The 26,029-nt window shown below is 49.5% G+C and overlaps 1 protein-coding gene across 3 annotated transcripts in view; it reads right to left on the reverse strand.

The window, feature by feature from the left end:
- TNPO3 (transportin 3) overlaps window positions 1-24,637 on the reverse strand; it is a 45,051-nt gene extending 20,414 nt beyond the window's left edge. The window contains exons 1-7 of one of the 3 annotated variants that reach the window (XR_014516118.1): window positions 24,065-24,627; window positions 11,081-11,281; window positions 9,336-9,409; window positions 6,970-7,126; window positions 3,393-3,536; window positions 1,993-2,168; window positions 482-620 (exon numbers count right to left, since the gene is read on the reverse strand). Coding sequence is in view for 2 of the 3 variants with exons in the window: in XM_083461063.1 (XP_083317189.1) it covers window positions 482-620; window positions 1,993-2,168; window positions 3,393-3,536; window positions 6,970-7,126; window positions 9,336-9,409; window positions 11,081-11,281; window positions 24,065-24,259 (1,086 nt within the window). In the remaining variant the exon portion in view is untranslated. Of the gene's footprint in view, window positions 1-481; window positions 621-1,992; window positions 2,169-3,392; window positions 3,537-6,969; window positions 7,127-9,335; window positions 9,410-11,080; window positions 11,282-24,064 lie in introns of all 3 variants that reach the window. The other 2 variants (XM_083461063.1, XM_083461062.1) reach the window with 2 other exon arrangements.
- Between the last annotated feature and the right edge of the window lie 1,392 nt (window positions 24,638-26,029).

Below are 26,029 nucleotides of genomic sequence, written 5' to 3' on the forward strand. Positions count from 1 at the left end.
CTTGCAGGGAGGAAACCACCAGAAGGCCCTTGGAGCCGGACCTCATTTGTTTGTTTGTTTTAGTATGGGGTGAGCTCCCATTGTTCAGTCCCAGCTCCTGCCCACCTAGCAGATTGAAAGCACATCAAAGTGCAAGTAGATAAATAGGTACCGCTCCGTGCGCTGCTCTGGTTCACCAGAAGCGGCTTAGTCATGCTGGCCACATGACCCAGAAGCTGTACACCGGCTCCCTCGGCCAATAAAGCAAGATGAGCGCCGCAACCCCAGAGTCGTCCACGACTGGACCTAGCGGTCAGGGGTCCCTTTACCTTTTCCATACCAATATCAGAAGACCCTTTTAAACTGTTTCTCCCTCTCTCTCTCTCTGTGCAACACAGCATCACCCAGCACCCTCCTGTTGCCTGAATGGCCCGCCCTGCAGGGGCCTCCACCATGCCAACAACCCGGAAATTGAAGGGGCAACGAGGGGCTGCCTTCCTACCTCGTACTGCGGGTGACCCGCGCATATCAAGAGCAGCTCTATTGTCCGCAGGTCCCCCAGGCCTTGGCCTGGGGTGCAGACAATCTTATCCAGAAAGGTCTCGCAGAGTTCCGTGAAGATCCGGCAGTAGTTGAGAACTCTGAAGGGAAAAGAAAAATGAGGGGTAAGCAGCGGTCCAAGTCAGCAAGTCACAGCCTTTGCCATGGAAATGCCCACCTCAGGCAGGAAGGGCAACGTCATTCATTGCCCCCTCCCCATATTTACCACTGTCTCCTGCTCCCCCATCTGCGCCGGCTGCCACAGCCCCCCACCCGCCCAATGGGAAGAGGAACAAGCTCTGCAGGAGAGACCCCGGTCTGCATTCAATCCTTTGGCAACTCCAATTTAGAGGAAAGGCGGGTAAGAGGTGCCACGTTAGAAGTTTATAAACTTAAGCATGGAACAGAGGAAGCGGCTAGAGAAAAGGTTTTCTCCCTCTCTACTGATTTATCTACTGATAAAAAGAAGTAGTTCTTCACATAGCGCATAGTTACAGCTTAAGAGTGTTAAATATCTAGACAGAATGACGTAGTTTTTAAAAATCCAGAGCTAGAGATGGGAACGCCGGAGGGGGGGGAATGGGGGGAAATTGGGGGGGGGGACAGGAAACTAGATTTTTTTCTGTTTTTTTTCCAAATGGCTTTGGGGGAAAACCTGCCCCCCCCCCAATTTTTCTGGTTTTCCCATCTCTAGCCAGAGCGTACATTTCTTAACAGGAATAATAATAATTTATTATAATAATTTATTATTTATACCCCACCCATCTGGCTGGGTTTCCCCAGCCACTCTGGGCGGCTCCCAGAGGAATATTAAAATATAATTATTCCTCCAGTATTAAAAGCTTCCCCTAAACAGGGCTGCCTTCAGATATCCTCTAAAAGTCCGATAGTTGTTTATTTCTTGGACATCTGGTGGAAGGGCGTTCCACAGGGCGGGTGCCACCACCGAGAAGGCCCTCTGCCTGGTTCCCTGTAACTTCGGCTGACAGTGCAGAGACAGAGTGCCCTTTCCAGGGTGGGACTTCTTGCTTGAAACTTTGCTCAGGATCCTAGGACACAGACAGCTAGTTCCATATGGCCAGGGGGGGATTTGGGTGTGCGTTAATAAATAAGGATGATTGAAAGGCTTTAAAAAAAAAAACACCGCTCATGAATTAGCTAAAGGCAGTGTACAAATTAAAACCACATCCCACTTTTGAAAGAGATCTTTCAGAAGCAGGCAGTGGAGAGCAGGAGAGGACAGAGCAGCTGTACTGTTCCAAGTCCCAAATCCAAATGAGAACACTTCTTTGGGTTGCTAAAACCTGTGTGTGTGTGTGTGTGTGTGTGTGTGTGTGTGTGTGCATGTTTAAAACACAATACAACTGAAAACTGGAAGCAGAAATCCAGCACAGATGTGCCTTCGATCTTTCCTCTCCTGAACCTGCCGTGCACAGACCACTCTCCCCGTAAACGGTTACTCCGGCAACTCACTTGTCCAAATCCTCGCGAGCCACGGCCATGTGGTAGGCTGCCTCAAGCGTCAGGACCCCCTGGAAGAGCTGCAGGGCCAGGGGCAGGTTGGTCTCCACGTTCTCAATGGCGTAGAGCGCGGAGCAGACGCAGTCGGAGGCAGCTTCGTGCAGGTTCGTCGACGTCTTGTCCTGTTGCTGAAAGGCACCGGGGAGGGGGAACTGGGCTTAATCCTCTGCTGCAGAGATCTCATCCAGACCGTGCCCACCACCCCACCCCAGCACAAGCACACAGAGAGAGACGGGTTTTGGTTATGCACACTTTCCTTCCACGAGGACTCCTGTGTAACCTCTGTGTAGCCTACGAACAGATATACGGAACGCAGAAATGACCCGAGACCACCTGCTCAAACAGGGGTCCAAAAAGCAAGAATGCAAGAAGGGCAGAGGGCAGCATCAGACGACAACCAAGGAACAAGTAAAGTGAGGCAAATGTGGTCCAGGATACAGAGGGTGGAAGATGCAAGCCTTGGGGGGGGGGGGGAGAAGAGCAGGAGTTTGGATTTGATATCCCGCTTTATCACTACCCAAAGGAGTCTCAAAGCGGCTAACATTCTCCTTTCCCTTGTCCCCCACAACAAACACTCTGTGAGGTGAGTGGGGCTGAGAGACTTCAGAGAAGTGTGACTGGCCCAAGGTCACCCAGCAGCTGCAGGTGGAGGAGCGGAGACGCGAACCCGGTTCCCCAGATTACGAGTCCACCCCTCTTAACCACTACACCACACTGGGAAAGGGAAAGGCCTGACAGATCAAAGGAAAGTGGTGAAACTCTTTCAAAAACAGCCTTCAGCCAACCCGGGGCCTGTTTTGGACTGCAAAGTCCATCAGCCCCAGCCAGGACAGTTCTTTACTATAAAAGCACCCCCACCCTCGAAGGAGATTCCCCCACGACCCCCACTTCTGCATCAAACAGAGCAGAGACAGTGGGCTGGAGGAGGAGGAGGAGGAGGAGAACGCTGCTTTTCCCATCAGACATGGTTTGACTGCAGGAGGCACTGCAAGCTCTTTTCTGCAGTGCAAATGCTCTGGTGGTCTACCTCCCAGTAGAGAGGGTGGGACTAGACAGCCTTTGGGTTCTTTCCAGTGCATTCCACTGCAGAGGGAGTCCCCTCTTGTTCTGTGAACATGCAGTAAGCTGCAGGCAGGCACAGAAACAGAGAAAGAGAGCACTATGCACACATCAGGACATTTCAGTCGCTGACTGTATCCTAGCGCAAGACTGGGCCGCTCTCCCTTCAAGATCTGCCCAGATGAAGCCTCTGCAGCAACCAAGGCTGCACTGAAGGCCTCCCCGATGCCATTGTCCCCTGACATGGTGCCAGGCTGCCCTCTGCGAGAGAGGAGGGACCCTGGAAAACTCACCAGAACCTCAAAGAGCAGCGACAGCAACTTGCTGTTGGCCATGAAGGTGCTGTCAAGGACGCCCAGGTTGAACCAGCTGCCCAGGCAGCGGAAGATCTTAATCAGCATCTTCTCGTCGTTGCCCGCCTTCTCCACGCAGGTCATCTGCAGGGAAGAAAGGGAAATTGGGAGAGGGGGCTAGGGAGACCTCGCAGTGGTGCTGATGGTGCTCAGCACATCCCCAACAATGCAATCTGCGCATGTGTGAGTGCCTGCAATCTGCAGCTCCCATGCAGGTGCCCTCCAGCTGTTTTGCAGTAGGGCAAGCTGTGCTGGCTGATGGCAGCTGCACGCCAAAGGGGGCCTTATGGTCTGTGTGTGTGGCTTGGGAGCTGCACGGTCAGGGGAAAAACAATGCTGTCCAGGGTTGTAAAGACTGCAGAGAGAATAATTGGGTGCCCTCTTCCCACCTTAGATCAAATCTATGCTGTCAGGTGCCATAGGAAAGCTGCAGAGATAGCGCAGGATAGTGCGCACCCTGGAAATGATCTCTTTCAGCTTCTGCCTTCTGGGAGAAGGTATAGGGTTATAAAGGCCAGGACTAGCCGTCTGAGAAACAGTTTCTACGCAAATGCAATTCTGGTTCTAAACGCAGCATAAGGGGTCTCTATAGTATAGTGTATTTTAAAATGGGGTTTCAGAGTTTTTAGGGGGGGTTGAATGTTTTATGTAGTTTTTCAATTTCATTGTTCTGCGTGGGACAATGACAATAAAGATATCATATATCATGCATCGTAGAAGGGCTGCTCTTTGCCAGCGCTTGCCCCTCCCTGGGCAGCTTTCCGAGAAGGGGGGGTGGGTCTGAATTCTGTCTAACGTAACATCTCTCAAGGTTGCCAGCCCCTATTTCAGTGACAGCAGAGACAGAAAAGCAGCCAAGGTCTGAAGTGGGATTCACAGAGGGAACCAGGGAATGCAGGAAGGACCCAAACAGGAAGTACATGGTGCCAAGAGACAGTCGGTCAGTGGGCAAGTTATTCCAGCTCACCCCGAGTGACTCAAAAGTGGAGCCTCAGCAAAATCAGGCAGGGAGGCTGAGAGAGACCATGCTGGCCTCAGCAGCTTTGCTGTCTTAGTCAAACACTGAGCCTGGATCACGGCAGGGCGCCAAGGGAAGGGGGGGGGGAATCCCCTCCATTTTAAACTGGGGGAGGGCTGCCCAGCAAAGTCCTGCCACATCCTGCCCTCATCCCGTTTGTCCTCAAAGCTCATCCTCTTTTTGAAAAAAGCTGCCACTATTTCATTGCGGGCTGAAAGCCGTCACTCCCTTAATCGATGAGCGGAATCAACCAAAACTTTAGACGAAGAATTAAGGCAAAAGAGGAAAGCTGCAGCGCCCAAGTTAATTGACTGAGTAATGTTTAGTTAATTGACCTGGAGAGTGGCATCCAGGCTGGGATTCTCCAGGATACTCTAGCACCAAAATAAATAAATGGGGGGGGGGGGCGGGTAAACTTGGCCAACGTGCTAGTTCTGGATGGGAGATCAAAAAGCAATGGTCATGCCAGTTAGGGGTTGTAGAAAAAGTTACGGAGCGTAACAGACAACTTAAGAGGGGTTACATCTAAAACGTGACTTTAAGTCACTTGGTCTCTGCTTCTTGAGTTTCTTTTGAGAAGACAGGGAGCAATCCTCCCCCCAGATCTCCCCATTGTGGACAGGCATCACAACCTGAACGGTTTTGGTTCTGAGTTTAAAACCTATAAATTATCTTCATATTGCTGCCTGTGTATTTCCTTCATTAGTAGATAGGTAGCCGTGTTGGTCTGCCATAGTCAAAATAAAAAAATTCCTTCCAGTAGCACCTTAAAGACCAACTAAGTTAGTTCTTGGTATGAGCTTTCGTGTGCATGCACACTTCTTCAGATACACTGAAACAGAAGTTGCCAGATCCTTCTATATAGTGAGAAGGTGGGGAGGGGTATTACTCAGAAGGGTGGTGGGAATGGGAGATTGGCAGATAGCTGAGATGAGCCTGTTGATGACTCTTAACGACTGCAATAGGTCTTACAGGAAAAGGCAAGGGGTGAGAAGGTGAAAAATGGCTTAGTCATGTATAATGAGATAAGAATCCAATGTCTTTGTTCAGACCAGGTCTCTCCATGGTTTTAAGTTTGGTAATGAGTTGCAATTCAGCAGCTTCTCTTTCCAGTCTATTTCTGAAATTCCTTTGTAGTAAAATAGCAAGACCTATTGCAGTCGTTAAGAGTCGTCAACAGGCTCATCTCAGCTATCTGCCAATCTCCCATTCCCACCACCCTTCTGAGTAATACCCCTCCCCACCTTCTCACTATATAGAAGGATCTGGCAACTTCTGTTTCAGTGTATCTGAAGAAGTGTGCATGCACACGAAAGCTCATACCAAGAACTAACTTAGTTGGTCTTTAAGGTGCTACTGGAAGGAATTTTTTTATTATTTCCTTCATGATTGTTTGGATTTTGTCCTTTTTCTGTGCATCCACGAGCACCACTGCACTGGAGCTAGGTTCGTAGCTATGTCTTACATGCCTGTACTCTTCTTGTTCAGAGGTTTTTATGCACAGATTGGATACGGCCTAGGACCCTCGTACCTACGGGACCGCCTCTCCCGATATGGCCCATGGAGGACCTTAAGGTCCATAAATAGCAACACCCTAGAGGTCCCGGGCCCTAAGGAAGTTAGATTAGCCTCAACCAGAGTCAGGGCCTTTTCAGCACTGGTTCCGGCCTGGTGGAACACTCTGTCTCATGAGACCAGGGCCCTGCGGGATCTGATTTCTTTCCGCAGGGCCTGTAAGACAGAGTTGTTCTGCCTGGCCTTTGGCTTGGAATCAACTTGATCCCCTCCCCCTCTTTCCTTTTTCCTTCTGTGATGGAACTCCTATTTGGGGACTTCCCTGGCTTTTTTCTGGCCCACGTAGGACCAGTCTGGATAGTTGGCCTTGGTGAAGATTTGACGTTTTCATCCCCAAAAAGCTTTTGATTTGAGTTTCTACTGAAATGAGGCTGCATTTTAATGCTGTACTTAATCTTGTTTTTAAGTCGTATTTTAATCAATTGTTTTTATACCTGGTGTTAGCCGCCCTGAGCCCGGTCTTGGCTGGGGAGGGCGGGGTAAAAATATTATTATTATTATTATTATTATTATTATTATTATTATTATTATCCCGCCATGAATGCTTTAGTTGAGATTCCTGCCTTGCAGGGGAGTGGACTAGGTGATCCTTGGGGTGCCTTCCAACTCTACAATTCTATGTAATTTTTGCGAAGCTGAAAAATCTCAATAAATTGAAAAAGGAAAGCAATAGGTGTCCCCCCCATTACTGTGCAGGCAGCCTATGAGGTATCAGGCCCTAGACACAGACACACACCCCAGGAGCATGCAACTTTAAGTTCACAGTCGTCCAGGGAGGTAGACAAGGCTGAGAGGCCCCAAGTCGCCCACTGAACTCCAGGGCTAAGTGAGGATTTGAACCCAGACCGTCCCACCTCCACGCCGAGTTCTCCAGCCACTCCACCCAACCGGCTCCCAGGCCCTCCCTCTTTCCTGGCTGCTTACCAGCAGAGAGACCACTGTGCTGGAGTAGTAAGCCAAGTCTTCGATGATCTCAGTGCGGCGGTTGGCTCCGATGCGCAGGGACCGGCTGTGGACCTCTTCCGGCAGCACGGTCAGGATCTCCAGTAGGAAGGGCAGCGAGGTCACGTCATTGTTGTACCTGGGGTTCCAGGGCGAGGGAGGGGGAGCGTTGGGGGAAGGGAAGGGAGGAGAAACGTGAGATGGCAATGAAAGGGGACTGCTAGGGGTACCCCCCCCGCCAGCCCGCCAGCAATAGGGGCCCCCAAGTTCTTGACCCCGATTCGAGAGGGTGGCTGTCCTAGCTGGGCAAAAGAGCCTGGGCGATTGCCTAAGAACTACTTAATGCTATGCAGGTTTGGACTTGATCAGTAGCTCAGTTAAGCAATCCTGGAAGTCCCATGCAAGAGCAGGGCGAAGCATGATAAGCATGTTTTCGTGCTTTAAACACACACACACACACACACACACACACACACACAAATTTGCACCCCTGCCTCCGTGGCAAATAACAGAGCTGCAATTGTCCAGGTTACTCCCCCCCCCCTTAATCTATCTGGTTTTGTCTTCCAATGAGATTGAGAATACTGCTTCTCAGCTCTGAAATAATTTGGACTCTTTACCGCAGCTTTAAAGGGACACAGGTGGCGCTGTGGGTTAAAACACAGAGCCCAGGACTTGCCGATCAGAAGGTCGGCGGTTTGAATCCCCACGATGGAGTGAGCTCCTGTTGCTCTCTCCCAGCTCCTGCCAACCTAGCAGTTCGAAAGCATGTCAAAGTACAAGTAGATAAATAGGTACCACTCCGGCGGGAAGGTAAACGGCGCTTCCGTGCGCTGCTCTGGTTCGCCAGAAGCGGCTTAGTCATGCTGGCCACATGACCCGGAAGCTGTACGGCGGCTCCCTCGGCCAATAAAGTGAGATGACCACCACAACCCCAGTCGGCCAGACTGGACCTAATGGTCAGGGGTCCCTTTACCTTTACCTATCGCAGCTGTAACCTATATTCTCATTCGGTCAAGCCAGTTTCTGCATAGACAACAGGCTGGCTTAAGAATACAGTTTCAGACTTCCGGGGTGGCGCCATTGGTAATGGCGGACTCCCTCTGATCCGGAGGGACTGGCTCTACGGAAATCGGGTCTGTTCCGCTACGGCGAAGCGGGGACCCTTTAAAAAATCACAGGCGGGTGAAGCCTGTCACCATGGGACTCGGCAGGCACCTTTTGCGCCCCCCCCCCAATTTGTAAAGGAACCCGATTACGGGCTCCAGAGCGAAGCGGGGCAAGCGGCGGGGTGCTGAGAGTCAACTGCTTCTTCCGTGGAGCGAAGCCGCACAGCCGTTACCGGAGAGCGCTACCTTTTTCCTGTGACAATTTGGCTACAAAAACAACTACCCATGAGTAGGTTAAATGTGGACAATTGGACTCTAAACAACGACCCGTGAGTAGAACGGAAAATTGGACTAAGAAATTCCTTTAATTTGGCACTGAAGCGGGAAGGTCTAAACAGGAAGTCAGCCTTCCGCTTTTTGTAGAAAGATTAAAGCAAAGACATGGCAAGCTAGAGTTTAGTAAATTGTTTGTAAAGGATCAACTTTCATCATCTAAAATTACTGAACACCTTTGGAAGGAGAAGAGGGGGGTGTTTTTTTTTCCTGGACTGTTAGGTCGTTAATCACCGTCAGAGGACATTCCGAAGATACAGCCGGAGGAATAGCCATTTCAGCTCAGTCGTACGGACAAAAGGGACCTTAGCCCCTAGGAGTTGGCTCCTATACTGGTACCCTTAGCGAGTATGTGGGGCAGGACCTTGTCAGTGGTGGTTCCTAGCCCCCACCATTCAGATCATCATTTAGCCTCTGCCCTTCCCCACTTTGACAAAAATCACAAACACTGTTTAGCTTGAATACACCTTTGATGGCTGCCTGTTTGTGAGCAAAGGCTGGAGGTGCTGCTGTTCTTACTAAGCAAGCCGTCCCTAAATCGATTTTACTCTTCACCGTTTTCTGTTAAGTTTCAGGTTGTCAGTCGGAACGCAACCATGTGCATGAAAAAGCAAAGCACGAACAAACCAACAGGCAGTCCCCAGACCCACTAAACCTCTCCCACCTGTGACACGCAGCTCCCCACGTGGCTGGAAGCCGTTTCCGAAGGCCCAGAAGGGCAGCCCACGACCACCACCCCAAGAGAATCTGCTTTTACACAGAAGCACCTCATCTGGGTTTACCACTTCACACACCCAGGGCCATCTCATGTCTTCAGCACTTTGCATAACTATTACAGGGTACAGAAGGTTTAACTGGAGGTGGGGAGTGGGGAGAAGAGGGAGATTTGTAAAGGGAGCCACTTACTTTTCAACCAGTGTGTGCACACAGCCCTTCCAGGAGGCCATCTGTAGGGCGAGGTCTGCTATGGCTAACGCAAGCTGCAGGGGGAGAGAGGCGGTGGGAGAACACAAGTCAAAGGCAGGCGCTTCCAGCTAAAAGATGTAGCTCCCCTTTCCCTTGGCCACGAGGCTCCAAAAATAACAGACTGGCAAATCAAATTACAGGAATTGGTGGAGACGGCTCAACTGACTAGGAAACTCAGAGGAAACTCAAAGCAAATATTTGTGGGAAAATGGGATGGTTATAGAAGATATGTTCAAAAATACAATAATAGTTTTGACTCCGTGCTAGCATTCGAGTGACAAAGGAAGTAAAAGGAGGTGGATAACAATTAAGGATTTATTATGTTTTCAGAATGTATCGGAAAATTTATATAGAAAGGTTTATTGTTTTGTGTACATTCGATTGCAAGATAAAATATATGCAAAGGGACTTGACAGGAAGTCCAAGTTGAAGAAAAGATTTTGTAAAATAAAAGGGGGGGAAATATTTACTTTCATTATTATCATTTTGTGTGGGTGGGTATGTGTCTGTACATATGCGTCTTTTTGTATGGAATGTTTGGGAGGAAATAAGACGGTAAATAACAAATTAAATATTGATGTATGTAATTTTTATTTCTTAATTTAGTGGTATTATGGTTGTATTATTTTCTTGTAACATAAAATCATTCAATAAAAATTATATAAAATAAAAGATGTAGCCCTCCACCGCAAGAAACGGTCCGCTGCAATTGCGCCTGGCTTTCAGTTAATGCAAGAGCTGCCTGCTGGATGAGTTCAGACCAAGGGGTCAATCGGGTCCAAGAACCCTGCTTGACACTAAATAGCCAGGAAGCCCCCAAGACAGACACGAAGGCTAAAGGCAGGTGTCTGCTGTTGTTCCCCAGTCACCAGACTGGCATTCGGAGGTAGACTGAGGAAGAGGAAGGCTACCTTTTGAGAGTCCACTGAGCTGCCAGGGCCAATAGGTAATAATAATAATAATAATAATAATATTTTAGCCAAGGCCGGGCTCAGGGTGGCTAACAACAGTAAAGTAATACAGCATTCTAAAATCAAAATCTAATTAATGGCAAACACTGGGCCAGAGTTCTGCGAGGATTACCAAAGGAGGGGGTCAGACTGTGCCTTGGCCAAAGGCCAGGTGGAACAGCTCTGTCTTGCACGCCCTGCGGAAAGATGTCAAGTCCCACAGGGCCCTAGTCTCTTGGGACAGGGCGTTCCACCAGATCGGGAAAACGGTGAAAAAGCCCTGGCTCTGGTTGAGGCCAGCCTAACCTCCCTGTGGCCCAGGACCTCCAAGATGTTTTTGTTTGAAGACTGTAAGGTCCTCCGTGGGAGATACCAGGAGAGGCGGTCCCATAGGTACCTAGGTCGTATAGGGCTTTAAAGGTTAAAAGAACATCAGATGGGTCTACAGGTTCAGGCCAGCGTCCCATCTAGTCTAGACTCCTGTTCTCACAGTAGCTAACTAGATGCAAGCAGGACCCGCGCACAACAACTGGTTGTTCCAGCAACTGGTATTGTTCAACTGGTTTCAATGGGAGGCATACTACCTGACAGTGGAGGCAGCACACAAACCAACCCAGCCAGTAACCACCGATAAAAGATACCCCTCCATGAAGCCCCCTTTAAAAGCCATGCAAGCTGGTGGCTGCCTTCTGAAATGGCCGCTCTCCCCCCACAAACGTGGGCTTCACTGCTCACCTGGGTGACGATGACAGGGGACATGTCTTTCAAGTTCTGGATGTGGGTGAGCAGCGAGTCCCGCAGCGAGACGTGAGAGTCCGTCGGGAGCTCGTAGAACGAGGTCTGGATCTTCATCTTCATGGTTTGAGCGGCAAAGTAGCACGATTCCACATCCTGCCGGATCTGCAGCAACTGATCCGAAATCTCCCAAGCGTGGACCTTGGGGCGAGACAAAGGGGGAATGGATGCCATCAGGGCAAAAAAGGCAGGTGTGGTGTGGGTGGGTGTTTATCAGCAGCTTCAAGCTCCAAAGAACTTGTTTCATAGATCAGTTGCAAAAGACAGCCAGCGAAGGAGTTCCCCGATCTCCCAAAAGACCCTAAAAACTTGTATTATTTTAGTTATTATTGTTCAATTATTAGATCTTTAGTTATTATCCCAGTAGGTGCCCCAGATTTGGAAGTGAATGGTATGGGGGAGACAGCAAAGTACTGGAGATGTAAAGATCTGACTTTGAAAAGCTGGATTGAGTCCATCCAGTTTGCTGAATTAATTAAACAGTTTTAACAGCATTTTGAATAAGCATGCAATTGATTGTTACTGTTTTCACTGTGTTATGAACTTCCTTAGTGGGCTGCGCCAACTACTATTCTGAACTATGCTTTTCATAGGCCAGGGTGTGCTGGGGATGAGTTTATGGAACCAGCCAAGGGAGCAGGGCCCCCAAAATGTTTGGGAATCCCTGCTCTACAGCAAGCTGTCAGATAGGGCGCAATGCAAAACTAGTAGCAAGTCTGTTTGAGGCCAGCATCAAGTCTCCTGGGCAACAGACCACCAGGCCTCATGCACAAGCGCCTGCTCTGTGCGTGGCCCCCCACCCCCAATTCCTGCTCCTTGGGTAGACGGCTTTGGCTCCCACCCTTGGCTCTCCTTGGCATGCCCGGACTTGGCTGCCCCAGACGATACAATACGATAATCTTTATTGTCACTGTCCCATACAGAAAAACAAAATTGAAAAAAATCTACACCAGACATTCAAAAGCCAACAAGCCTGCTATCCCAACCTGTTTAGCCCCCTAAAAACTCTGATACCCCATAATTAAATACAATATACTCCCACAGAGACTACCTTACACTGCGTTTAAAACCAAAATCGCATTTGGATAGAAACTTTTTCTCAGGCGGCTAGTCCTGGTCTTTATAACCCTGGACCTTCTTCCAGAAGGCAGAAGCTGAAAGAGATCATTTCTGGGGTGCGCACTATCCTGCGCTATCTCTGCAGCTTTCTTATGGCACCTGGAAGCATAGATTTGATCCAGGGTGGGAAGAGTGCACCCAATTATTCTCTCCGCAGTCTTTACAACCCTGGACCTTGATCTCTCCTCCTCACCCCGGACGGCAGGGCTCTGGGGTTCCAGATCTTGGTGTGCAACCAACTCTGACCACCATAACCATCCAGTTCTGGCCCCTATTCTGCCAGGGACCCGTGCAGCTCTCATACACCGTGCTGCATGGACACAAACCTCGGCTTTCCTTCTCCTCCTGGGAACGCCCTACAAGTCTGGTAAGACTATTGTTCATTTTGGCACAGTGGGGACAGCTTTCTCCTCCCTACCTGGGATGGAGTGCAGAATGAGTTGTGTTTCTCTATTTTATTTTCTTATTTTTATTTTATTGGAAATTTATTTGCAACATAACCCCCACCCTCCCAATACACAAATCCACCCTCATTAAACATGAACATAACATACAGTGAGCATAAAATGCAACAATACAAACAACCAACGAAAAGACTTCCTTTATCCTTTAAAGCAAAGAGGAAACACCCACGACACAAGCCTTCACACCCACTCTCTTTTCCGAGGCAAGGTTGTTGCACCCATCTCGCTATCCTTCCAGTCCCAGGCAGGATGTTACAACACCGTCCTCAAGAAAAAGGGAAGGAGTAGATGTAGAAAAATGAATAAATCCAAGGGGCTGGCACGCATGCGCATGCACACACACACACACACACACACACCGTGACTGTACAGCATATAAAACTGTAACTGACAGATCTGATCCCTTTTAATGGTGCCGTATAGTTAAAGCTATGGTTTTCCCAGTAGTGATGTATGGAAGTGAGAGATGGACCATAAAGAAGGCTGATCGCCAAAGAATTGATGCTTTTGAATTCTGGTGCTGGAGGAGACTCTTGAGAGTCCCATGGACTGCAAGAAGATCAAACCTCCCCATTCTGAAGGAAATCAGCCCTGACTGCTCACTGGAAGGACAGATCCTGAAGCTGAGGCTCCAAGATTTTGGCCACCTCATGAGAAGAGAAGACCCTGATGTTGGGAAAGATGGAGGGCACAAGGAGAAGGGGACGACGGAGGACAAGATGGTTGGACAGTGGTCTTGAAGCTACCAGCATGAGTTTGACCAAACTGCAGGAGGCAGTGGAAGACAGGAGTGCCTGCCGTGCTCTGGTCCAGGGGGTCACAAAGAGTCGGACACGACTAAACAACAACCACAACTGCAAAAAAGGGAGAGGAAATGAAAGCAGTCACTTCAGCCTGCAGAAGGAATCGTATACAGTGGTGCCCCGCAAGACGAATGCCTCGCAAGACGGAAAACCCGCTAGACGAAAGGGTTTTCCATTTTTGAACTGCTTTGCAAGACGATTTTCCCTATGGGCTTGCTTTGCAAGACGAAAACGTCTTGCGAGTGTTCCGATTTTTTTCCGCTTTCCCCCCCTTTTTCTAAGCTGCTAATAGCCTTTTAGCCGCTAATCCGCTAAGCGTTTAATAGCCGCTAATCCGCTAAACCGCTAATAGCGCTAATCCGCTAATAGGGTTGCTTCGCAAGACAAAAAAACCGCTAGACGAAGAGACTCGCGGAACGGATTAATTTCGTCTTGCGAGGCACCACTGTAAGGTTGCAAGCATCATTGAGGGACACAGGAACTCAGGGGAAGTCAAAGGGGACTCCAGTTCCCATCAGCCAGCAAGACAAATGGTCACAAAATCATAGAGTTGAAAGCAAGGTGGATTTGATTTAAATCAAATCGGTTTAAATCACGATTTAAATCAGCAGTCAGTAAGATTTGAATTAAAACATTTTTTTACAGAAAGACTCATTCTTGCTGCTATAATCTTAATATTTGCAACCAGATGAAGGTTTCATTTTTGGAATAAATCTTCAGAGGAGTTTTTACAATTATATCAAAAATTACTGATTTGGTTATACCAAACAGACAAAAAAAGGCAGCAGGAGAGAAATTGGGCTTTTTTTAAAAAAAAAAATGTATTGCTGCTGCCTTGGGAAAGTTTGTAGGAATCACCACGGGAAGTTTATTTGCGGCAAACGAGCTATTTGGAGGATGGAGCTGAAATATTGATGAGTTTTCGGACAAGGAGACCTTGCACTAGAAACCCAATTCCCAAAGCGACTGTTAACTGTTTTAGGAGGGTAGATTGCATGTATGTACCACAATTCTATTTAGATTCCAGAAAGCAACCTGCTGCACTCTTCTGCGTTTGGCTGAAAGACTGAGATTTGGGGTATCCCCATTAGTTGTGGGGATTGCTGCCCACCTGCTTCCTGGGGAGACCACAAGACCGCTCAAAGCTGCCCCCAGGTCACAGTCTTGGTTGGGGAAGAACATAATTTACTTCTCCTTTATGGGTTTGGAGATTTATAAACCGTCTTCCCGGGCACGCCACCATGTTCTCAAAGCAGTTGACAACCAGTTTTAAGCACATCCGAGGCGATTTCGATTTGAACGTTTCAAAACAGTAATGTGAATTGAAATGAATTCATCAAGGGCAAAACTGATTCAGACTACAACCAAACTTCAGAAAGACTATCAGTGTTAATGCTGTCATGTCTTATGGCAAGGAAAGCGTTCCAAGAGGAGAAATTGGACTTAAGGAAAGTTCGCTGCTTCTCAACTTTTGGGCCAAACAGGCAGTCGAGGAGAGGAAGGAAGAGAGGGGCCATTATGAAAGCCCAAAATCACCAACCACAGGAAAGATTTTTCAAAAGGTTTCATAAAAATGCCAGCAGATGCATCAACAAAGGTCATAACTTGCAAGATCCTGAGTATGTGAGCAGTGTTAGAAATTAGACAGGCACAATTGGTGTGGGTCCAATTGCGACTATGTGATCTGTGGGCGCCAGATCCAAAACTGACCTCTCCATCTGGCTGACCTCTCCGGCTTTCTTATGCAGGTAAGCAGAAGAGCTTATTCGTTGCATTTCTCTCCTGCCTTTTTCTCCAAGGCGTACATGGTTCACACACACACCTCAGTCAATCTCAGCAACGACCCTGCGAGGTAGGTTAGGCAGCTATGTCTGGTCCAAGGCCACCCACTGAGCTTCATGACTGAGCGGGGATTCGAACCTTGATTTTCCAGGTCCTAGTCCGACACTCTAGCCATTACACCACACTGGCTTCCTGGAGAACTTCTGCTACAGTAAAGGTAAAGGGACCCCTGACCATTAGGTCCAGTCGTGGCCGACTCTGGGGTTACGACGCTAATCTCACTTTACTAGCCAAGGAAGCCAGTGTACAGCTTCCGGGTCATGTGGCCAGCAGGACTAAGCCGCTTCTGGCGAACCAGAGCAGTGCACGGAAACGCCGTTTACCTTCCCACCAGATACCTATTTATCTACTTGCACTTTGACGTGCTTTTGAACTGCTAGGTTGGCAGGAGCAGGGACCAAGCAAAGGGAGCTCACCCCATCGCGGGGATTCGAACTGCCAACCTTCTGATCAGCAAGCCCTAGGCTTTGTGGTTTAACCCACAGCGCCACCCGCATCCACTTCTGCTAGGGGTAGCTATATAAATTAGTAGGCGAATAAACATAGGGAAAGCAAAATGTCCCTTAGGAAAAGATCTGAAATATTTTCCTTGAAGCTTGAATTTGTTTTATTCTGGATTGTTTTATTTGAAGTTATAATTTGTTGTAAATTGCTTTGAGATTTTTTTCCTTTAAAATATAAAGAAATATAGAAACAAAATAATAATAATTTCACTGCAAAAGAAAATGGCACCTAGGCATTCCGTGGTGGCAACTGTAACCTAGATGCAAGGTGCCATTTGGCGATTGCATTATATATCTGAGTTTCTAACACCCTGTGGAAGATTGTTGAGCCACCAGATGATGTCTCGTGCAGGAGGAGAAGAGAACCATTGACTCAAGTGCATTTGAAGAGGCCCTTGGTGGGGAATGTGCCACAGCAGCTAGCAAAGAGCCACTTTTGTCTAGTTGCCCTGGGCAAGTAACCATGGAGGCTACGAGCATAGAAAGTGGCCTCTGGCCCACTGAGCCAACCCCTGGCCTATGCCAACTTGGAGTGAGTCTCCAAAAAGGGAGGCAAAATGTTCTGGGTTGCTCTTGTTTAACACATCACTGCCTCCAGTAGTGAAATCGGGTGGTGGGTGTCGGCCGAAACGGGAGTAAAAACTGTGCTACAGAGAAACAAGAGGGAGGTTATCAGTGTGCTCAAGAGGGGGCAGATTTGCAAAGCACAAAAAGTAAATAAATCCAAAATTCACAGTATCTATTTAAACAAAAAACCCAGCCTAATGACAACAGCATCTGCATCTTCAGTAGTCATGAAATGTTAGTGGTTAGTTGGAACAAAATGGGAATCGGGAGGAATAGAGGGGAAAGTGCAATGCCCTGCTTAAGCTCTTTGGTTTGGGCCAGCCGGCACACTGTGTTGGGAGTTGTGGTCCAAATCGTCTAGTTTATAGCATCCTGGAGGAGCAGCATGGTTGTCTGGGCCTAATACGATGAAGTGAAAGGCCATGGGGGCCGACCAAAGTTGTTGACCTTTTTTTAGGATTGAAGTTTTTAGGGGCCGTATTAAACCGACCGGTGGGCCGGGTTAGACCCCTGAAACGGACTTTGGACATGCCTGGCCTAAACCATTGGTGAGAGGGGTGAGGATACTCTGAAAGGATTTCAGCCCAAGGGGGACAGGTGAACCCTTCAATAAAATACTTCAATCCAGGATACTATAAGCTAGACGAAATTTTTTATTATTTTTCTACTTGGTATCTTCTTCCCCAGGCATCTAGCCGACACCTGATTTTTAGTTTCTCCCACGCACTGTTCTCCTCGCCACTCTCCTCTTATTTTCAGACATTTCTCTCCATCCCCACCTAACCCTTCCTCGACACAGGGAATAATTCGAACAAGGCCTTTCAAAAGAAAAACTCAAGAATCTTTCTCAGAGCTAGAGATCAACTCTGCAACATATGCAGCAACTGTTGTGAGAAGAGCAGCTCTGAGCATGTGCAGAGTTTCTTTTCCCCCCCCCAACACTAAGGGGCTGCAACCGGCAGCCAATCACTGGAGCGGGGGGGTGGCTTCCCACATCAGGTGACTCTCAGGTAAGGCCCGAGTACTGCCAGGGTCACCACTGCAAACAGAGCGCCTCTCTTCACTGGGATGTCTGGGTCCCAACCGCTCCCCTCCCAGCTTCCTCTTAAATACTGCAAAACCCTTTGCACCGCCTGCCTACAAGAATGAAACCGGATCGCTGTGCACAACCCTCTCAACAGATTAGGAGTAATAAAAATACATTGAAGGGCTTGAATGGAAACCAGTTTTGGGAACAGAGTGGAATGTCCTCCTTCTGCAGCGCCTCCTGACTTGCTCCTGTGCAAGTCCAAAATGCTGCAGAAAATGCATTAATCTGGAGGCTGCGAGGCCTGGCTTTGTCCTGAAAGCCACCCGGCAGGCAAATGCGCAAAAGAGCCCAGGGCGACACCTGAAAGTGAATACGGGAGAACCAAGGGAAGAGAGTTCTCCACAGGCAAGAGTGTCTCGTTTCCCTGAAAGTGGAAACGGGATCCTTCAAGTAGGTCGGCGCCTCTGCCAACCCTCCTGCTCACACCAGCAATCGAAGAGAGGACCTGTCCTCTAACCAAGTGCAATGGGCTTAGATGGCACTATAAAAAGGGGGAAAGTATTTCCTGTGGAGGGGACGCGGGTGGCGCCGTGGTCTAAACCACTGAGCCTCTTCGGCTTGCCGATCAGAAGGTTGGCGGTTCGAATCCCCGCGACGGGGTGAGCTCCCGTTGCTCGGTCCCTGCTCCTGCCAACCTAGCAGTACAAAAGCGCATCAAAGTGCAAGTAGATAAACAGGTACCACTCCGGTGGGAAGGTAAACGGTGTTTCCGTGCACTGCTCTGGTTCGCCAGAAGCGGCTTAGTCATGCTGGCCACATGACCCAGAAGCTGTACGCCGGCTCCCTCGGCCAGTAAAGCGAGATGAGCACTGCACCCCAGAGTCAGCCACGACTGGACCTAATGGTCAGGGGTCCCTTTACCTTTATAAATTCCCTATGGAGGGAGAAGTCTAGGAGACAAAACGCCTAGAGAGATTTGGACTTGGAGGCCAGGATTTGGACGTCAACAAGGAAGGCTCTCGCGGGGATGACAAGGACCTCTCCCGGCCACAACAGCAATGTGGAGGGCCAGCCGCACCTCAGCTGCCTACTAGGACGGACCTTTTAACACAGCACTCTTCTGATTCAGCCAAATGGGAAGCACCACGGGCAAACCCACACAAGTGACACGGCTGCATCCACATGGCCATGGTGCCCAGAATCGATTGTGAAAGTTGCAGCTCCAAACATCTGGATAGCAGCAAGCTAAGGGAGACTGATTTGGATCGCCAGTAAGTTCCATGGGACAGCGTTTCGCGCGATCAAAGAGCGGCTATAAAGTTCTTTGCACAGCAGAACTGGAACAGAATCGAACAAAGAGCAAAATACCGGCATGCAGAACAGAAAAGGCTCGACGTGCCAGAGTCAGCATTTTTGCTCAATCATCTCACTCACGACAATTGCTCATCTTCGGTCATGTCTGCCCCTCTAGGTGAGAGGAAGAGAGGCGATGCCAGGGTGATGCCCAATCCTGCGAGGACAGCTCTTACACTGGACAGCAGCAATGAATCATCAGGGCGAAAATACAAAATAAATAAATAAAGGAACCAAGAGATTCCTGCATTGCGGGGGAGATGGCAGGTTGGACTAGATGACCCTTGTGATCCCTTCCAACGCTGCAATTCTATGAGTCCCACGTTCCTCCAGGTGCCTGGGCCCTCAGCCACTTAGGTCTCCAAAGGCTAGGTGCCAATGAGGTTCTTGCAATTTATGCGAGATTATGTTCTCTCTCGGTCTAACCCAGGTGTAGGCAACCTAAGGCCCGGGGGCTGGATGAGGCCCAATCGCCTTCTAAATCTGGCCCGCGGACGGTCCGGGAATCAGCGTGTTTTTACATGAGTAGAATGTGTCCTTTTATTTAAAATGCATCTCTGGGTTATTTGTGGGGCCAGCCTGGTGTTTTTACATGAGTAGAATGTGTGCTTTTGTTTAAAATGCACCTCTGGGTTATTTGTGGGGCATAGGAATTCGTTCATTTCCGCCACCCCAAAATAAAAATAGTCTGAGGGACAGTGGACTGGCCCCCTGATGAAAAAGTTTGCTGCCCCTGGTCTAACCCATCTCACAGAGTTATGAGGATTAAAGCCTGGGGTGGGTGGGTGTGTCTTGTATACTGCCCACACTTACAAGGGGAAGGGATAGGATAAAAATGTATGGGAGACAAGATTGAAAGAAAAGTCGGTTTGTCCAAGCTTACCAGGCGAGTTTCCAGCAAAGGTAAGATTTGAAACAAAGACATTGGCTCACAGGCTATTTCATGCAGCTTGGCTGGTTAGTGCATGGTTCTGAGGTTGCTGGTCTGACACCCCCCCCCCCCCGAGCTAAATGATCCTCAGGTTTCCTTCCAACTCTGTGAGTCTAAGCCACTAAGCTTATTCTCAGCTTGGGAGGCATCTTTAACGTACCATCTCTAGAACATAGGCTGTTTGTGTTTCTAGTTAACTGGAGCAAAGTCTTTGGCCACCTTAAAAGGTAAACCTACTACTGTATACATTTACTGGAAAATAAGCTCCACTGGATTTAGCGGGAGGATTTACCAGGTAAGCACATGCACTCATATTAACGCATGTATAAAAATGACACATATGAATTATGGGCATGCCTGAACCTACCTTTTTCTATTTCTCCTTTAGATACCTTAAAATGGACTCAAACACATGCCTGTTTTTAGTATGGAAGGGTTAACCCCTCCCATCCGATAGGGTCTATCCTTTACTCACTTCCTTACCTACAAAAGCACATACAGTGGTACCTCGGGTTAAGAACTTAATTCGTTCCAGAGGTCCATTCTTAACCTGAAACTGTTCTTAACCTGAAGCCCCACTTTAGCTAATGGGGCCTCCTGCTGCCGCCGGAGCATGATTTCTGTTCTCATCCTGAAGCAAAGTTCTTAACGCGAGGTACTATTTTTGGGTTAGCGGAGTCTGTAACCTGAAGTGTCTGTAACCTGAAGTGTCTGTAACCCAAGGTACCACTGTATCACAATAAATATGTCAGTCATTAAGATGCCAAAAGGCACAATTATTGCTGTATGTCGCAGCTGGACACTTTCCCTACTTGTAGGATATTTGAACAAGCCTAAATCCTCCAAAGCACATGATTCTGAAAGATAAAGAGTAGATTTGGGGTTTAAGAAGCGTCCCAAGAGCCCCGTGGCACACCAGTTGTCCTCCTTGAATGACTGCGGGAGAGAAAAGCAAAGTAAGAACTTTCTCAGAAGACCGGCCCGGCATGCATTGTGCAGTAAACCAGAAATGGGATTTTTTTTTGTTGAGATGGGCAGTCCTTTGTATTGGGCCCTAAAGCTGCAAACCCAGAGGCGAGAGAAGTGCAAGGAGGCTGCGCCCAGAATATTTTAAAATTACGATTCAACAAGTTCTAAACACTGGCTGTTTTAGTATGTAATTCTACTGTCGTTGAAGAACTTTCAGTGCTTTTACAACTGACTAGTTATTATTTCATTTATGGATTATTATTTATGAATACTGTTTATGAATTTTGACTGTGAATTGCCCTGGAATATATGTTATGAGCGTTGTTTATATGCATGTGGCGCAGTGGTTAGAGTGCTGGGCCAGGCGAGACCAGGGTTCAAATCTCCACTCAGCCATGAATCAAACTGGATGATCTTGGGGCCAGTCACCACTCTAAGCCTAACCTACCTCCCAGGGTTGTTGTGAGGATAAAATGGGGAAAAGGAGAACTATGTACCTTGAGTTCCTGTTTTGTATGTATTAATAAGTAAGCAAAATAAAATAACTATCCTATAAATAAATAGCATTTCCCAGAAGTGAGCTGGGGGACGGGACGGGAATTATAGCCCACATGGTCAGAGCAGTACCCAAAGTAGTCCTGCAGTAAAACTAGTTGCATACCAGAGCTTTAGCACATTCATATTGACGGTAATCCCCAAAAGGGAGTCCACTTGTTTCGTGGAATTTCTGGTGCTCTAAAATAGTGAAAATGGGTCCATGGAAGGCTAGAAGACAGGTCTAACTGGGCCACACTGGCTTTGCAACTATCTTTAGACATGGGCGCGACTCCCAAGAATGCACCCGAACCTTATCAACATTTGCAGGGAGAAGTTACCTTACACTCCGCCACCCACTGCAGTGGCTTCCTCCCAGCTCCTTAGGCCGGGCAAAGAAGAAATCAGGACGAGATCAGTTGCATTCAAGCTATTAAGAAGCCAGTAACCATTCAGGCTCCTTTGGCTCCAAGCTGCTGCCCTGCATGGAATCCCTCAAATTCTCAGGCGAAACCTGTAGCTCTGGTCTCTGAAAGCAACTTACAGCTTCCCAGGGAGAAACTGCAAGACCAGGAGAGGGAGGCAAAGTACAAGCAGCTTTCCTTATCTCACACACATTTGAGTTTCGCAACCTGGCAAAAATGCAGGCTCAAGGCCCGTGCTAAAGTAAAAGGGGCTAGATTTTCTTCCTACCCTCCACAAATGAAGCCTGGGCTTCTGAGCAGTCAGAGGCAGGCTTAGAGTTTCAAAGGCAGGGAACTTGCATAAGCTACCACAACACAAACCAGGCCCGTTTCAGAATAATCCAGGCATGCAGGCTTGCCGCTGGGAGGAATAAAAGGAAGTTAAGTCTCCCCCTGGTGTCACAACCCAGAGCAGCTGGACAGAAACGCACCATGGCAAAAATTAGAGATAAGGGAAACCATCAGGACTGAGGCCAAGAGAGACTTTTCCACAGCCTCAGGGATTTAAGCAGTGTACTACAACAAGGGACATGACCGACACTCCCAAATCAATAAGATTTGCTTTTTAATCCAAACAGCTTGTCAAACTACACAGGTTGCAGCGAAGTATCTCTGCGTGTTTTTTAAAACCAGGGTTTATTTTGAGAGAAGCATTAGCACCATGATTCAGTTTTTTATGTTTATGGCACAGCACGAATTGACAACACACACATTTGCTTAGCTCTGCATAAATCCATGCCAAGTGCTGAAGAATCCGTGCGCGGTGCCAAGAGATCTGTCACAACAGTTACGTCTACGGTATCTACATCTTCAACTCCTCAGAATGAGTTCTGGGCTCGGATCAAGCTAAGCACTCGTTTTGAACTGTAATCCCTACCTCTTCTGCAGAGGAGTGCCATGACTTGCACCGCAAAGTGCACAGCCAGTTAAATCCGATGCCTGAAACTTCTCTCGCGCACCAAGGAAACAGCAGCAGCTCTCCAAAGAGGACTACGGTTACTCATCTACAGAATGAGCCTCCGGGCCTACTTCTCCAGCACCCATGCTGCGGCGGTTGCAAAAGGAGTAGAATGAAAAAGGGTGCTGGGTGTGGGCGGTTGTGAAGGTGCGAGCCAGTCCCCTTACATATGCAATTGGGAGCACGAGAGAAAGGGAAGCGCTTGGATTGAGAAGCCACTACTCAGGAACCCACCTTTGCCCGGGACCCTGCAAGGCCTCGGAAGAAGCCGCCTTAAAACTCATTGCATGGGAACTCATCGGCATTCTGCAAAAGCCCCACGTCTACTCATATCCCAAAGCCGCTTCCTGTACCCAACGTCCCTGGAGGCCTGCACACACACACACACCCCGTCAAGCCTTCCGAGCGGCACCCTCCCAGAATCCCCTGCAGCTACTTTGCTCACCCAACCTCTGCCCAACCCTCTGGCATCCCTCCTTGCCTCTGGCTGCCCTGGCACTTGCTTCCCACGCCCCTCTCCTGCCCAGACCCAACAGCCCCAGCTTATCCCTCCCTCCCAGGGTCTCTCCTCCTGGTCCCCCTCGGCCCAATCCCACAGGGTCCTTCTGAACAGGAGCCTGACCCTTTGGCTTCAAAGACCCTTCCACCCCCATCCCGTGTGTAGGAGGCCCAAGCCCCTTCCTGGCTGCATCCGTCCCGAGCGACTTGGGGCGACAGAGCACAACTATTAATTATTATTATTATTACTGCGACTATTCCCGTTCCTGAGCTCCTTTCCCCGCCTGTTTCCATGGCCTGCCTCGACCCTCTCGTGACCCTCCCCAATCCCACCCCACCACCACCACCACGCCTGGCCCTCTGCCCCCCCCCCCATATTATTATTACTGCGACTATTCCCGTTCCTGAGCTCCTTTCCCTGCCTGTCTCCATGGCCTGCCTCGACCCTCTCGTGACCCTCCCCAATCCCACCCCTCACCACGCCTGGCCCTCTGCCCCCCACTATTATTATTATTACTACTACTACTACTATTCTACTTTCTGAGCTTTCCCCGTCCTGTCGTCATGGCCCACCTCGACCCTCCCCAATCCCCACGACCACCACCACGCCTGGCCGTTTGCCCCCCCCCACTGTTATTATTACTACGACTCTCTCGTGACCCTCCCCGATCCCCCCCCAAAAAAACCACCCCACGCCTGGCCCTCTGCCCCCCACGTGCGCCCTTGCCTGGGGAATCCTCCTTCCCTCCTCCGGGGCTCCCCATGCGCCTTTGGTGAGTCTGGTCTGCCCTTCCCCTCCCCCACCCCCACCCCCACATGGGGGGGAGGCGGTTCGCCGCCCCCTCCCCTCTCCCCCAACCCCCCCCGCCCCACTTCGCCCGCCGCTCACCGATCTCTGCAGCTCCCCGAGCCAGAGGCTGGCGCGCTCCTTGCCGCTGGGGTCCGGGTCGTGGTACAGGGCCTGCACGGCCTGGTACACCACTTGCAGGTTGGGCTTGCCGCCTCCGCCCGAGCCGCCGCCGCCGCCACCGCCTCCGCCCGTGCCGGGTCCCGGGCAGCCGCCGCCTCCGCCACCAGGATCCATCCCTCCTCCTTCTCCTTCTCCTCAGGCCTCCTCAGCCATTACCGGGAGAGGGAAGAAGAAGCAGCAGCAGCGGAGGCCTCGCGCCCCCCCCCCGCCGCGGAAACCGCGCCCCGTCAGCCGCCCGCCCGCCCGCCCGCCGCGTGAGGGGAGAAAGTTCCAGCGCCCTCGGCCCAGGCCCCGGCAGGCGGAAAGGCCCGCGCCGCCCGACTCGCCTTCCCCGAGGGGCTGAGGGAAGGAAAAGAGCCCCGCGGAAGGAGGGAAAGGGGGGAAAGAAACCCCCGCGCGGCCCAGCGAAGCAGCCAAGGCCCCGTCCTGCCCCGTCCTTTGCTGGCTCGCGGCGCTCCCGCCCGGAACCGACGGCAACCGACGACGCACTTCCGGGCGGGCGGGCGGCGGGGGGCCGCCGCCAAAGGCGTCCGGGCGGCAGCACGCGCCCGGCCGGAAGTGGCCCGCCCTGCGCCGGGAGGCGGGAAAAAGGAAACCGGCCCTTCTCTCTCTCTCCTCACTAATAATGGGAGAGGGGACCAGCCTTTCAAAATAAAATAAAATATCATACTCTTGTTGTTGTTGTTGTTGTTATTGGGCTGTTCCTGGAACAGCTGGTTTGGCAGGCAGAAGTTCAACAGCTGCAGCGCACGTGGGGGGGGTTTAAAAAAAAACCTTCCCTCTTATCTGGCTTGCTGCGCCCTTCTCTGTGTGTGTCTCTGTGTCTCCTCACTAATAATGTGAAAGGGGACCGGCCTTTAAAAATAAAATATCATACTGTTGTTGTTTTTTTATTATTGGGCTGTTCCTGGAACAGCTGTGAGTATAGGGAGGGTAAAAAAACACCTCCCTCCCTCTTTTCTGGCTTGCTGCGCCTGTTGGGTTTCTGCCTGCTTGAAAGGACAGCCTTGCCAGTGTTGTAAACAAAAACTGCCCTTTTCCCTTATGGGGTATCCGAGAGCCCATATAGAGTCCCTACATAGGTTCCCTATTGGTAGGAGAGAATAACAGAGGCCAGCCAGAGAATATTGAGAAGCAAAGCAGCTAGTAAGCCTGATCTTTATTGATCTGTTGCAACAGGGTGTTCCCCTCACCCGCAGGAGAGGAAGAGGACCCCCCCAAATTGCTGTGCAAGGGCTTATAAAGACTTTTGAAATTCCCATCCTCTAGATCAAGACCACCCCCAGAAACATTATGCATACATCACAGAAGTTTTAATGTTGTTTTTCTCCTGTCACAGTTTATCTCCTGTCTGGCAAGTTACTTTATTATTGCCTGGGGAGTCTGGCCATTCTTTTGTAGTGGTAAAATACTTATTTCCTGGGCCAGGTCACAGGCTCACACCTTATTCATATCTTTGAGACAGGATTTGTGAGGAAAGAGACAATGGGGAGGATTTTCCAGTTTAACCTTGCAGAGAAAGGATTTGGTCAGTTTAGGAATCAAAATGGTTCCAGGTTGGTCTTCCTGTGTTGATCTATGTATGTGCAGTTATGAACATTACCATATATCTAAGACCATAAAATTCCTATCACACCAGGAAAGGATCGATTGTTTTTATATGTTGATGCTGCATCTGCAACTGTTCCTGGAACAGCTGGCTTGGCAGGCAGAAGTTCAACAGCTACAGCGCACGTGGGTGGGGGGGGGTAGAAAAAAAAACCTACCTCCCTCTTATCTGACTTGCTGCGCCTGTTGGGTTTCTGCCTGCTTGAAAGGGCAGCCTTGCCAGCAAAGGATCATTTTTATATGTTGATTCTGTTTCTGCAGTGTCCTCTGGGTGAG

The sequence above is a fragment of the Podarcis liolepis genome (genome assembly GCF_965112155.1).
Source record: "Podarcis liolepis genome assembly, chromosome: 10".
NCBI lineage: Eukaryota > Metazoa > Chordata > Lepidosauria > Squamata > Lacertidae > Podarcis > Podarcis liolepis.